Here is a 13,498-nt window from a genome sequence, read left to right as displayed (position 1 = left end):
GTGAGGACTGTTCCGATTATTCTGTAACTGCAAAACATTTACTGTGTGATACTTAACATGGGTGTGCCAGTCTTCCAAGCATGTTGCTCAGGTGCGGTGACTCTCAGAGCTTAGCTACCCCACCTCAGGGTTGGGACTTGAGCTCTGTTGGCCTCTCCCATAGCTCATACTTACTTATTCGACTCCTGGACCAGAGCAGTAGTAGATATTCACCATAGCATGGGAAAGACACAGAAATGTATTATGATGTGGGAAAGAATGGAAAAAGCAGAAGACATGACCTCTTGTCCTATTATACTTTGCCCAATATGCTTGCCCAAAGGTCAGACTTCCATTTACTCTGGTACTGAGAATAACAGAAGGGGAGGTTTGGTTTATACCTGTGGTTGCTAGGGAAGGTTTTGTTTTCATACTGTCATGTAGAAAAACTTTAGTGTGTAGTCTCCCCACTGTCATCTTTACACACCACCCAAGTCCATGTTTGTTAATTAGGCATTCAGAATTTGTTCATGGTATTATAATCTGCAAAACTAATCTCAGAAATATCGTGCTTTGATTGTATCTCAGTATTAATCAGTTTCGAAACCAACCGTCCTTGTTTCTGATGTGTGTCTGGGGACTTTAGGTGTTTTGTAGCTGAACTCTTGAGATCCCGTTCCTGTACCGATTCCTTTCTCCGCCAGTGCAGATGAAAAAAATGTCGCAACTTAAGCGCATTATAGACACCTGTGGTATTATAGTACAGCGTGCAGTCTGGAATGTTGTATAAGACGGTGTTCTTTTTCCAACTGTTTTCAGATCTGATCACAGTATAATTTCAGAAAATTAGAAACACATGCAGGATGGCACAAGAGAATTGATTTATAATTCAGTCTTCGATCTCTTCAAATGAATCGTGTCTCATGTAGATCTGAACTGAACCAGCAGTTCAAAAATTGTTTTTTTATGCCCTACTTAAAACTCTATTAGTGAATAGCTTCACTAAGAAAACAAGGTTAAATATTTGTTTGTCTGCTTATTTGTCAGTTTAATTCCAGTCAATTTCATAAAAATGTTCCAGACTCTACCGTGGCCATTAATGTTATTTCAGCTCCAGTCATGATCAGTTCCCTGTATGTCTGACATTCTGAACCACTGGTGAAGGAAAAACAGTGTGGACTCTCTTAAGTCCATGTTTGAGTTGTCTGTTTCCTCCTCCCGATGGCTTGTGGTGGACAAAGAAGGCCTTCTCATTTCCTGACTTGTTAATCTTCTCTTGGCTCCGTGTGCTTTGGGATGAGGTGGGTTCTACTTCTTGCGCTCACTCACTCTTTCTGCTGTAGTAACCATCTCCAGACGCAGACCGTCAGCTCTGAACAGGAACGTTTATACGAGAGAGGCGTGCAGTTTGGATCGTTTCCATCCTCCAGCGCTAAATTCGTTCAGAGCTGGGCTTGTTCAAATCAGGCCAGTGTCCAGTCCCTGTGGTGGGCCGAGGCAGTATGGGTAACATTTTAGAGGGAACGGTTTGTTTATTGAATGACTGGAAAAGTAAATATTTTGCTTGCTTTTTCACTGACATTTAATCTTAATTAAGGAAAGCCAAAGACACTGGGGATAACTTTTACTTTAATTGAACGTGCTGTCTAATCAACAGCAAGGCTCTTCATTAATCAGTGAAGATGATGCACCTCTGAGTTGTCTGTCATCATCTGACTCATCCTTCTTGTTGCAACTGCGACTAAAATTCACACTTCATCAAACTTTTCTGTCCTCAGACATGAGCTGATTATATATGTTTGTCACATGACTTGATATAATTTGCATGACCTTTGTTAACTGTTGGACAGATGGCTGTGTTACAATCTTTCCAATAATCCAGTCTAAGAATCGAGCTCCAATTTTAGTTGGCTTTGAATCGTTCTTTCCCTCAGGTCTGTGTTGGTGCTTCTTTTGACATCTTTAGCCTCTCTTCTAGTTTCAGTCAATACTTTTTCATGAATGTGTACACCAATTTGGCTTTGGTGTGAATGGGCCTGATTTGGAGAAGCTGAAGCAGCTGCTGAAACAAGTCAACACTCCGTCCCCTTGGGATCTTACTCAGCCAAAGTGTCTTAAAGGAAATGAGTTCATATTTTTGGTGTCTATCATTCTCACACATTTCTGCCACCATCATTGTCAATCCAAATGATGATGATGATAACAGGCATGCAGCATTTTTCATGTGAAGCAAATGATCAGATTACATCTAGGAAACTTTGAGCAATATTAAATAGTTGAATTATCTGTGAAGAGATCCAGATCAGTGAGAGCCTCAACCAGTCCTACAGGACCTTAATTTACTAAACATCATGGTGCTAGTATATTTTATCGCTTGCTGCAGATCAGTTAACATTATATTTCACTTTACTGTTTACAGACTGCATCGATATGTAAATGTTGGCCTAATTGTGATGGGTCATATTTGTGTTTAAACACCATAAAACTGACAGTATCGCAGATTACTGACTTAAAAACGAAGTGCTCAGCTCCTGCGGTGGATCTCCACATGAAAAGCAGATGATGCTCTTTTCATGCCGCACTAAAAGCCCATCCCCCAGAAAAGGTCAAGGCTGTGGGGCAAAGCGAGCCAGTGTTTAAAGTTTAGTGGCTTTAGGAGTGATAAACGTCTTTTGTGCACGAGACGCCGCACATGTCCTCATATGGCGAGTGCTTCAGGCCAGCTCAGCCTCGGCTTGGGCAGCTGCCAAACCCCCTGCTGTGCCTTGTAAAAGACTTGTGCTTTTGTAGGTAGGATGCTTTTATTTTATTTTTTATTTTTTGCTTTGTAAGCATTTTAATTAATGCTCACATCATTTTGTCAAATTGCAGTTTCACATATCTTGACATGCTAATCTTGATTAAGGCTGCTTGTGAAAGGATTTTTTTTTAAATTAAAATGAAAATAAGTCAAAAATAAGTACTTGGGCCAATATTTAAATAAAATATTCCCATTCAGTAAGAGGCAATTCTGTAGTAGTAATTCATAGCCATAGGTCATCATACTCATCATGCCCTGAGATTTGCTCGATTTTGTGAAAGCAGTGTAGCACCAAATATTCTTGTCTGGTAGAGGATGTTGTACAGCCAGTGGAAGCAACCCAAAAATCAAAGTGAGGAATGTTGGACAATTCATGCATTCTCATACAGTCGCAGAAATGCTTATGTAGGAGAAGAGGGGCCGGGCTACCAGGCACTGATGCTAGACGAGAACAACTTGACTGTATTCTACTAAATCTAGTTGCGTCACATTTTGTACCTTTGCATTCCTATGCCACCGTTTGATACAATATACATACACTAGATGATAAAGTATGTAATGCAAGTGCGTAGTGTAAGTGCATATTGTAGTATGTCACTTGGGATGCAGCTTTAGATTCTTTTACTCTGCAAGTGTTTATTGTTTCTAAAAGGTATTTTAGGTCATTTGTGAGCTAAAGCTTGCCATGTAGTTGGGCAACATGGGTCTTAGACACCTGCAGAGAGCTCGTGAACTCGCACCACAGCACCATGCTCTCTGAAGTGTTTTCACGTTGTCCTCACACACTGATGTGCACATTTAGTATAGATGTTTAATTCTTTCTTCTCTGTTTTGTAATGCTGAGTAAACAACTGTAGCAGCAGCAGGCAATTATTTAACAACCTACCCCCGATAATTGTCTAATAATGATCATGTGCTTAGGTTGGGTCCTAAACTGCATAATGCTGTACTTAATAGCATGACTCAGCAGTGGTGTCGATACAGGTGGTTTAAGACAACATCTGGACGTGTCGGTTTACTCCACACAGTGGGGAAAGATACTGTACACCCTGCTTCATATTTTCTCGCTTTAAGTGTAAGGACAAAATTCACAACGTTTACATCCTATTGCAGGAAAAATCATATTGTTAATTGTTAAAAACTGTAATTATGGAGAATGTTGTGATCTTCTGTAATGGCCAGGGCTGGTCGATAAAACGATAACGATATGTATCGTGATAGACACGTGAATGATAGCAATAAAAAATGTGCTCCATAAAACGTTCGATATTTTTTATCCTTCATCGGAAGAAACATTAACAACCATTAACAAAGGCAATCATTCTCTGGTAACCTAGCAACGTAGGGAGCGACACGCTAACAGCCAATCATGTAACAGTATCAGGTTTGGTCGCGCCATATTGTTGTCTCGTGCTGGTCTGCTAGATTCCGCTTCAGTAACCGGCGACTGATGAGCAGAAAATGAGCGTCGCAGAGAGTGAGGAAATTGTAAATAAAAGAGGAAAAGTCAGCTACTTTTTCATATTTTTGCAGGTTTTATATTTCAAACAATGTTACTGTACTGTATCAGGTTTGTTTTTATATTACAGATATTACCTCAGTTAGGGCGGAAATGATTCGTTGAGTAACTCAATTAGAAAAATTCATCAAGGCAAATCCATCTGCCTCGAAGCCTCTTTTAATTAATTTTAAAGCTCACGTCACGTTCTTCTGCAATTATTGTGTGTGTGAGCGTGTGACAACGCGCTTACGTCAAAGCGGAAGGAGATGCGAGGAGTTAGCGGTCTTTTGCGGGCTGCAAATGGAAGGGCACGATAGCAATGGCAATGAGCAAAGAGAAGTAACAAACAAGAAAAAATGACAGAAAATGTCCAAGGTTTGGGATCATTTCAAATGTAAAGTAAAGAAAAACGCTGTGGTGTGTGTCCATTGCAAGATCGAGCTGGATCCACAACAGCACGTCGTCCATGTTTATACTATATGCTTAAAGCACTCTGTGTTAAACCATGCATGGTCTCTAGTTCCAAGTTCCTGTCCATGTTTTTGCCTCTTAAATACCACAAATCATTCCAACAAGACAGTAAAGGCTTATGTCATGCCTGAGCTGTAGATTTAGAATCTTTTAGTTCTGAAAGTTGCATGACTTAAAGGCAGTATTATTTATTTATTTATTTATTTGACTGATTTTAATGTATGCCTTAGTTTTGATACTTTAAAAAAGTAATTTGAAAGTAATTTATTTTTTTGTTTTTGCATCTCAGAAAAGGGTTAATTTAAAACCCAGTATTTATGACACTTAAATGTACTTAATTCTTACTTTGTCATTGTTCACAGTACAAGTACAGACAGAGAAACAATGGGTAATATCTAAATGTTTATTTGTGATAGAAAATATTGTTGTATGCATTACATATTATGCATTTAAAAAATAAGTTTGTTTTTCTAAAGAAGGAAACCAGTTAATTGTTCATTTTAAGAGACCCGTCTTATTTTCTCTTGTATATTTAATATTGCTCTTTAATTGAGCACAAATACATTTTATCCGATTAATCGATGAAATTTTCCTTAGAATGCTCGACTACTAAAATATTTGATAGCTACAGCCCTAATCTAAGTCTACCTCAGTTTTATTTATGTTTACAAAACACTGCACATATTTTAAAACACTGTATTCCCCAGAAGGTGAACAGCTAGTGAACTTCCGAGCACTAAACTTGCACTAAATTCTCAGCTTTCTCTATGTTTATATTTAACATTTTGCACTATTTTATTATACTTTATTAAGCATTTCTTACATTTTCTTTCATTTTGCACCTTAAATGTTGAGATAATTGTTTAATAATTTTAATTAGTTGAGTTTTCCTGGTTGTTGTCATTTATGTCTTAATAACTGAGGGGATTATGATCAGAGGAAGGTTAAGTTTAAAATAAAAATGTTTAAATGTAATATATTTTTCTCCTGGTCCTTATTTTAAAGGGATCATAAAAAATATCGATATGAAACACTGATATCGTGATACAGTTTTCAGCCTTATCGCCCAGCCCTAGTAATGGCCATAGACCGCTTGCTGGTGCTTCTTTGTAATGATTGCTTTTGCAGTTGGGGAAAAAGCCTAATCGGTGCTTTACGATTGTTTATGATGTTAATGAAGATCCTGACGCTTTCTTTTTTTTTTCTCTGTGTCTCTGCAGTGAAGCCGTTCACTACCACTGTAAAAGAAATGCGACTCCACAGGGACGACTTCGAGATGCTCAAGGTGATAGGCAGGGGTGCCTTTGGAGAGGTAAGCAATCCTGAACTCTTCCTCCTGTCAGGTTGTGTAAGCTCCCTTATGTTCTAGCTTCTATTGAAGTTTTACCCCTTTGACTTCTGCAGTATTCTATTACACGGCATAAACACATCCAAGAAAAACCCAGTTATCACTGAAACAGCAAGCGGCTTAACGGTGCTGCAAAGCTCTTATCTCCAGCCCCAAGCTTGTTACTTCCTCTCCACCACTACCACCTCCTCCTCTTCCTTCTCCTGTGCCTTAGTTCTCTTCCTCTTTCGTCCTGTCGGTTCCCCAGGGGCCCGGCCTGGCCTTACTGTGCTGTTTTTGGGTCAGGACAGATCTGGGTGTTTGAGATGGATCGTTTGTGTGTGGAACTGTGGAATGTACCGCTCCAGTACCTTTACTACAGTCCCCGGGTCGGGGCTGCGTTTACACAAAGCATGCTCTCTCTCTCTCTCTCTCTCTCTCTCTCTCTCTCTCTCTCTCTCTCTCTCTCTCTCTCCTGCTCACTGTTTCTCACTAGATTGATGGATAAAAGGGGTAGCTCAGGTTTCTCAGCCCACTGTGTTTTTTTTCTGTGTCTTCTGTATTAGCCTTTTTGTGAACCTTATTGAAAATCATAGGAAAACAGATCTTCGGTACAACACCAGATTAAAACTTGCCTCAGTTTTCTTTCAAGATTAAACCCTTGCCAAACAGGTCTGCTTGACCCTGTGGCTTTTTTCTTTTAAAAAAAATGTTTTCAATATGTTTTCTTGCATAGCCAATTTAAATTCTTTTACCGTTCTCCAGTTTCATCCCAAAAGTTTGCCTAAGCAGCCGTGAAAATCACAGTTTGAAAAACATCCCATCACACTGCTGTGCATTTGAGCTTCAACAGTCGAATGAGATTGAATCCTACTGAAACAAGCCATTACAGATGTGTAGCCTCGTGATGGTCAGATTGGATTTGAAACGGATTTGAGTTTACATTCTCTAAAGTTTATATCGTAGCTTCTTTCTTGCATTTATAAACACCCACTCCCTGTTTGTTACTCTTCCGACATAAGGTCATCACAAAGCTATGTCTGAAATCAGACGGTTGTTGCGGAAGAACGTGTTTGACTGAGCGCAGCTCATCCTCGTGCATATCATGTGACCCAGTAAACAGGGCAAGTTATCAGTGTTTATGGTTTAAAAGCACTTTCAAATGTTTCTCTCATAAAATCTCCTTATACAGGCAGTACAGTACAGTACAGACATGACCATATATACACACACCACTCGAGCTCTGACGCTGTTAAACACCGGAGACAAGACGGGGAACGACTCTATTCGGAGCACTGCAGCCCTGATATTTCCCACCTCACAGCACCGAATGCCAGCAGTGGCACAGGAAGCAGGACAGGATAGCACAGCTTTCAGAAAGGGCTCAGGAAATGAAGAGCGTCTCAAAGGAGAGCCTGTTACAAAAATAGTGTTTCCCTTCACAGATAATACGCTGTGAAGCGCACACACTTCTCAAGTGCCGTTTAGCCACCTCTCCGTCACAGGGTTACTCATCCGCGTGGCCTTTCCCTGGTTTAGGATGTGGTTTATTTCATTTCAAGGATCAAAAAGAATCAGGCTATTTTTGTCTTTTTAAGAACAGTTTCATTTTTTAAGGGTTTTTTTTTCTTCAGATGACACATTTATTTATTTATTTATTTATTTATTTATTTATTTATTTATTGATTTGATTGATTGATCGAAAGCACTCTCAAAGCTTGAAATAATTGACATCCCATTCTCCTTGGGGTGGTGGTGAGGGTTGGGGGTTTGTGTATGTGGGTGTTTCCTCCAGTTCTATTCTTCTACCAGCGATAGTACTGTTTACCTGGAATTTACATTTAAGCATTTACTCTGCTTTCTTTCTGCTTAATTTCTTTCTGATTGAATCACAGCGTGTGTGTGTGTGAGAGTTTGTGTGAGAGAATGAGCAAAGTGACGTGTCACTCATTTCCACTCCCAGACGTTTCCTCTAGATTAAACACTACAGGATGCATTTCCAGAAAGGTCTCTGCATTTCCTGTACATGACTGATGTATCCCTTGTATGAACAAGTGTCAAACTCCGAGCTTCACTACTGCTGCATGACTTCACTGTATGGTACACAAGGTTCCACACTCTTTAACAACTGCCAAACTGTCCCTCTACCTCCTCTGTAACTTGTTCTGAACAATATGATTAAGGGGTGGAGGAGAGGAAGAGAGAGAGGGAGGAGTAGATGGATGGGAGGAGAAGAAGAAGAGAGAGAGGGAAGAGTAGATGGATGGGAGGAGAAGAAGAAGAGAGAGAGGGAAGAGTAGATGGATGGGAGGAGAAGAAGAAGAGAGAGAGGGAGGAGTAGATGGATGGGAGGAGAGGAAGAGAGAGAGAGGGAGGAGTAGATGGATGGGAGGAGAGGAAGAGAGAGAGAGGGAGGAGTAGATGGATGGGAGGAGAGGAAGAGAGAGAGAGGGAGGAGTAGATGGATGGGAGGAGAGGAAGAGAGAGAGGGAGGAGTAGATGGATGGGAGGAGAGGAAGAGAGAGTGAGCGAGAGAGGGAGGAGGATGGATGGGGGAGAGGAACAGGAGAGTGAGCGAGATAGGGAGGAGTAGATGGATGGGAGGAGAGAGAGGAGTAGATGGATGGGGGAGAGGAACAGGAGAGTGAGCGAGATAGGGAGGAGTAGATGCATGGGCGAAGAGGAGAGTGTGAGAGGGAGGGAGGGAGGAGTAGATGGATGGGAGGAGAGGAAGCGGAGAGTGAGGGAGAGGGAGGAGGAGAGTGAGAGGAGGAGGAGAGCAAGAGAGACCTCGAGTTTTCTGAATGGGAGAAAAAAAGTGTGAATTCTGTATTCAAACCAGTCCAGTGACTCGTTCTCATTTGCTGTTTGTTGTGTCAATAAGGTAGCAAAAAACTGTGATTCCTTTTACCCTGCCTTGTTTGGGACAGCCATCCATCCATCCATCCATCTTTTGTAGCACTCCAGGCTGCTGTGACCCTGTGTAGCTTATCTCAGGGGACTCATGGTGCAAGAAAGGATGCCAAGCCATACACGCGCACGCGCACACACACACACACACACACACACACACACACACACACACACACACACACACACACACACACACACACACACACACACACACTTTAGAGATGCAGTCAGGGGAGGAAACCAGTGCATCCAGAGGAAACCCCAGAAGCACAAGAACATGCACAGAGCAGAGATGGAAATTGAACCACTAACCCCACAAGTGTGAGACACCGAGACATTTGAAAAGAAAAAGCTTGGAAGGAAGTAAAGTAGTAGAGATCGTTCGTGTCAACGTGTTTAGCTTTTCAAGCTGTATGTAGATAATGTAGCATGCATTGAAACAAATAAACTGCTGGAGAGTGAGTGTACGTCCACGAGATAGAGAGAGAGAGAGAACAAGTGATACGAGTAGCTGATTGCCTGCTAGTATGAACACTGGTTAGAGTGTTTTTATTAGACTACATTTTTTACACTAATAACCATTTAATGTATCTTGATGTCTTTTACATTTTATGTGAAATATCCGAAGCATGGACCTGTAATCTCACGCTGAAATGTAACAGCAGTTCACTGGATACACACAGCAGTATGTGTGCAAATAAATGATGCAGCTTTGATTGCTTTAATTGCAGGATAATAATGATAATATTTACAGATGCCACATGATTAAAGTGAATGAATCATCTTGCAGTCATGAAGAGCGTGTTAACACACTGCATGGTTGATAAGAATAATGTACACTAACAGTTTATTTATTTAATTATTTTGTTTATTTATTGAACGATGACTGCCGTATCAGACGTGTCCGGCTTGTTCGTAACAGAGAATCTTGAGCGAGAATTGAGTGTCCCATTCCAGTGAATCTGAATCTCTGGGAAAAGCTCTGAAACTGTTTTTCTCTCAGAAATCAATACAAATGTAGATAAGCGGTCGAGATTGTTTGTTCATTTTTTGGACCCTGACTGGCTCGTAGTTTTCTGTTCATTTTTGAAGCTTGCACCCCAATAAAATCCACAGCAAATATTTGGGGTTTGTCTTTGATGAAGACGCTCTCTCCGCTGCCAGGCTAAACGGAGGATCTTCCAGTCCTTTATTTATTTCAGCGTGTTTATCTTGTATCAGGTTTGTACAGTGAATCACTTGTTCTCTAGATAATAAGGTCAAAGTACATTCGAGCCCCAGCCCCATACATGGAGCTGTTAGTGTCTGTACACACACAACGGTTGTTGTGACTCTGATACTGACCTGGATCTTCACAGCCTTCTGCATTTAGTTGGTTAGATTTACCTCGTCTTGTTTATTAGTGCTACGCGGACAGAAGCTAACACTGCTCCTAAGTGAAAAAGACCCAGAGTCGACTGGAGCAGCAGCGTCTGATCCCTCAGGCGCTGACTGTGCACGAAGCCTCTGACTTGCCCCATCATGCAGCGGCGTGACACCACTCTGGCCCCATACACACACACACACACACACACACCCCTTCCTTTCACATACCGCCCCGCCTTTCCAATCAGGTCAGGCTGACTGCCTGTGTCAGAATCTGTGTCTAAAAAAGGAGAGATGGAAAGAGGACAGGAGACACTTGGGGAGGAGAAATCGAAATGAATTCAGGGAGCGTTGGGTTTGCTTTGTTTTTGTAATGAGGTCAGTTATCTGGTGTGGTTCGGAGTCTGTCTGATGCGGATTGTGTGCGCACCAAAGTGCACCTTTCACACGCTTTCCCTGTGACGTCTCCTCTACTGTGTTGCGACCTGTTTTGTCTGTCTGTGGGTGAGCAACGGATCCCTGGGTGTTTAGTGTACAAATCACAGTTTGTCCTAGTGTTCTTTTGTTGAGGTGGCATATAGTGATCTGCCCAGGTGTGTGTGAGGCTGTGTGTGTGTGTGTGTGAGAGAGACTGTTTGTGTGCGTGCGTGAGAGAGAGACTGTTTGTGTGAGAGAGACTGTTTGTGTGTGTGTGAGAGAGAGAGAGAGACTGTGTGTGTGAGAGAGAGAGAGACTGTGTGTGTTGTCTCTTCTCTCATGCTTACTGAGAGTAAACACTCATGTGGCTTCTGAGCAGAGAAAAAAAGAACAGAGAACTGCAACCACAAACTTTTTCTGCCTTTAAGACACACACAGTATCACAATCCACATCATCCACTTCCTCCACCTGTGTGGAACACTAGACCAGGAGTGTGATGGACTACTAGTAAATCAGTTCACAACAGTCATGTTGATGTTCCTGTGTCTCTGTGCTGTATGCTTTCAGAACTGGAGTGCTTTTGTGCATGTGTGTCTCTCTCTCTCTCTCACACATCTTACCATTTCAAGAACATAATTGTTTTAGAGTTATTTGTATTGTAGGAAGATGCTGTAGTTCCTCCTATTGATATTTTGACACTATCATTTACGGTATGCTCTGTTATATAAATATATATAAATGGCCCCATCAAGGACGGTGTCGTCAAATTCTTATTGCAACACAAATGTTTCCTCCACAAACTAAATAAATAGTTGTAACGTAATATCCATTCAGAGTTTCTATCAACACAAGACCAATTTAGGAAACTGGAACTTAAACTAAAGGTTCAGAGCATCGGAGCTAGAGCTGAATTAACACCACTTCCCTCTTGTTGTTAATTCATATCCTTAGCAACCTCTAGCTGTTTGTTTTGTTTCAGAAGGACCGTTATCACCACGCTGTCGCTCATAGCACACGCTCTTAATCTCTCTCGTTGACGTTCCGTCCTCCATGTAGGGTGTGTCTGTTCGTTCCAAGCCAACAACATCTGTAACAGCCCTCCTCTCCTCCCCATCTCTTCCTTTCTTTCACTACTATGCTGTTGTGTTGAGGAAGTCGTTCTCCACCTTCACACGCAGCCATTGTCCTATTGTCAGGTCTCGTGTCGTCACTGTGTTTAACAGGTTATAATACGTTAAACGCTTCCCACCATTTCACGCTCACCGCCTTCCCCTGTATTTCTCTGTAGCAGAAGCATCTATGAGTCTAAAAAGTAGCATGTAGTTAATAGCATGAATCTAAAAAAAAAAAAAAAAAAAAAAAAAGAAAACACCCTTTTGAAAGTAGCACTTTTCCCAAGTGATGTTTGCCCAAGTAGGGCAAATGTAAATAAGATGAATAAATGATGAGAAAACATGCTGAAATATTCTTAGTGTTATAACTGGGCTGCCTTCTAATTGAATTTTTTTTAAAGCATACACTAACCTTCCCTGGCCCTTTTTTCTCTCTCTCGCTTTAGGTTGCTGTGGTAAAGATGAAAAACACTGAGCGCATTTACGCCATGAAAATTCTGAACAAGTGGGAGATGCTGAAGAGGGCTGAGGTAAAGTATTTTTCCCTGTTGCTTTTATAGGACTTTTTCTTATGCGATTCATTATATGGTTTCGCACGGAATCTGACCCATATGACACCTTCTTAGAAATGGATTATACAATGAAGCGCAAAAGAAAAAAAGAGCGAGATTTCTTTTCATTTATAGTGCTAATGCAACCAAGGCTTTTTCTCAAGGACAAGATCAAACCTGTTCACTGTGGCTATAGATGACGATGATGGCTCTTTTTTCTTTTCTGCTCCATCTTGACCCAGTTTCAGCACAATGAGCTTTGACTGTAGCCTCAGGCGTCCATATCAGGAGAGCTTTTGTCACGGTGGCTGGTCAGGAAACCCACCCTGAACCCAGAGCACCACCCACGTTATAGTAACACTAACATGTCTGCAAAAGGTATATAGTAAACTAGCTCTGTTGTTTTGTAGACCGCTTGTTTCAGAGAGGAGAGGGAGGTTCTGGTGAATGGAGACTGCCAGTGGATCACGACCCTGCATTACGCCTTTCAGGATGATAATTACCTGGTGAGCGTCTGACCGTAATCACAATTAACCATGATTACCAACTCTCATGCAGCGGCGCCATTGCTTTCAACGGTGGCCTAGACGGTTTTAAACTCCTAATACACACACACAGTTAAATAAATAACAATATCTGGTTGTTTAGTACCTGGTGATGGACTACTATGTGGGCGGAGATCTGCTAACACTACTCAGCAAGTTCGAGGACAGGTTACCTGAGGACATGTCTAAGTTCTATGTGGCAGAGATGGTTCTTGCCATTCACTCGATCCACCAGCAGAATTATGTACACAGGTAAGTGTGTGTGTGAGAGTGAAAGTGACTGGGTGTATTGTATGTGCGTCAGTGTGTATGTGCAATACATTATACTGTAAAGATGCAGATCAGTTGCTTGTAAAACCTGTTTGCTTGCACTAAAGGGCTTAGCAAGTCAGGTAGTTAGTGGTTTACTCCGTTTGAATGAGTGCGTCTGTGTATACACACAGGAATTTTTTTTTGTCCTCGCTCTTAGCTCGTTCATTACTCTACAGAGTACTGAAACGGCCACTGATGTGTGGA

At 41.4% G+C, this 13,498-nt stretch overlaps 1 protein-coding gene across 7 annotated transcripts in view; it reads left to right on the top strand.

Annotated features, from left to right (window-relative positions):
- The window catches only part of cdc42bpb (CDC42 binding protein kinase beta (DMPK-like)), a 54,189-nt gene that overhangs the window by 11,904 nt on the left and 28,787 nt on the right, over positions 1-13,498 (top strand). For all 7 annotated transcript variants that reach the window (XM_027148989.2, XM_027148985.2, XM_027148984.2 and 4 more), the window contains exons 2-5: positions 5,972-6,063; positions 12,333-12,416; positions 12,848-12,943; positions 13,086-13,234. In XM_027148989.2, the coding sequence (XP_027004790.1) occupies positions 5,972-6,063; positions 12,333-12,416; positions 12,848-12,943; positions 13,086-13,234 (421 nt within the window). The remainder of the gene's footprint in view (positions 1-5,971; positions 6,064-12,332; positions 12,417-12,847; positions 12,944-13,085; positions 13,235-13,498) is intronic.

The sequence above is a fragment of the Tachysurus fulvidraco genome, chromosome 16 (genome assembly GCF_022655615.1).
Source record: "Tachysurus fulvidraco isolate hzauxx_2018 chromosome 16, HZAU_PFXX_2.0, whole genome shotgun sequence".
Taxonomy (NCBI): domain Eukaryota; kingdom Metazoa; phylum Chordata; class Actinopteri; order Siluriformes; family Bagridae; genus Tachysurus; species Tachysurus fulvidraco.
The sequence above is the reverse complement of the archived record's forward strand: the minus strand, read 5'-3'. Positions and strand labels throughout refer to the sequence as shown.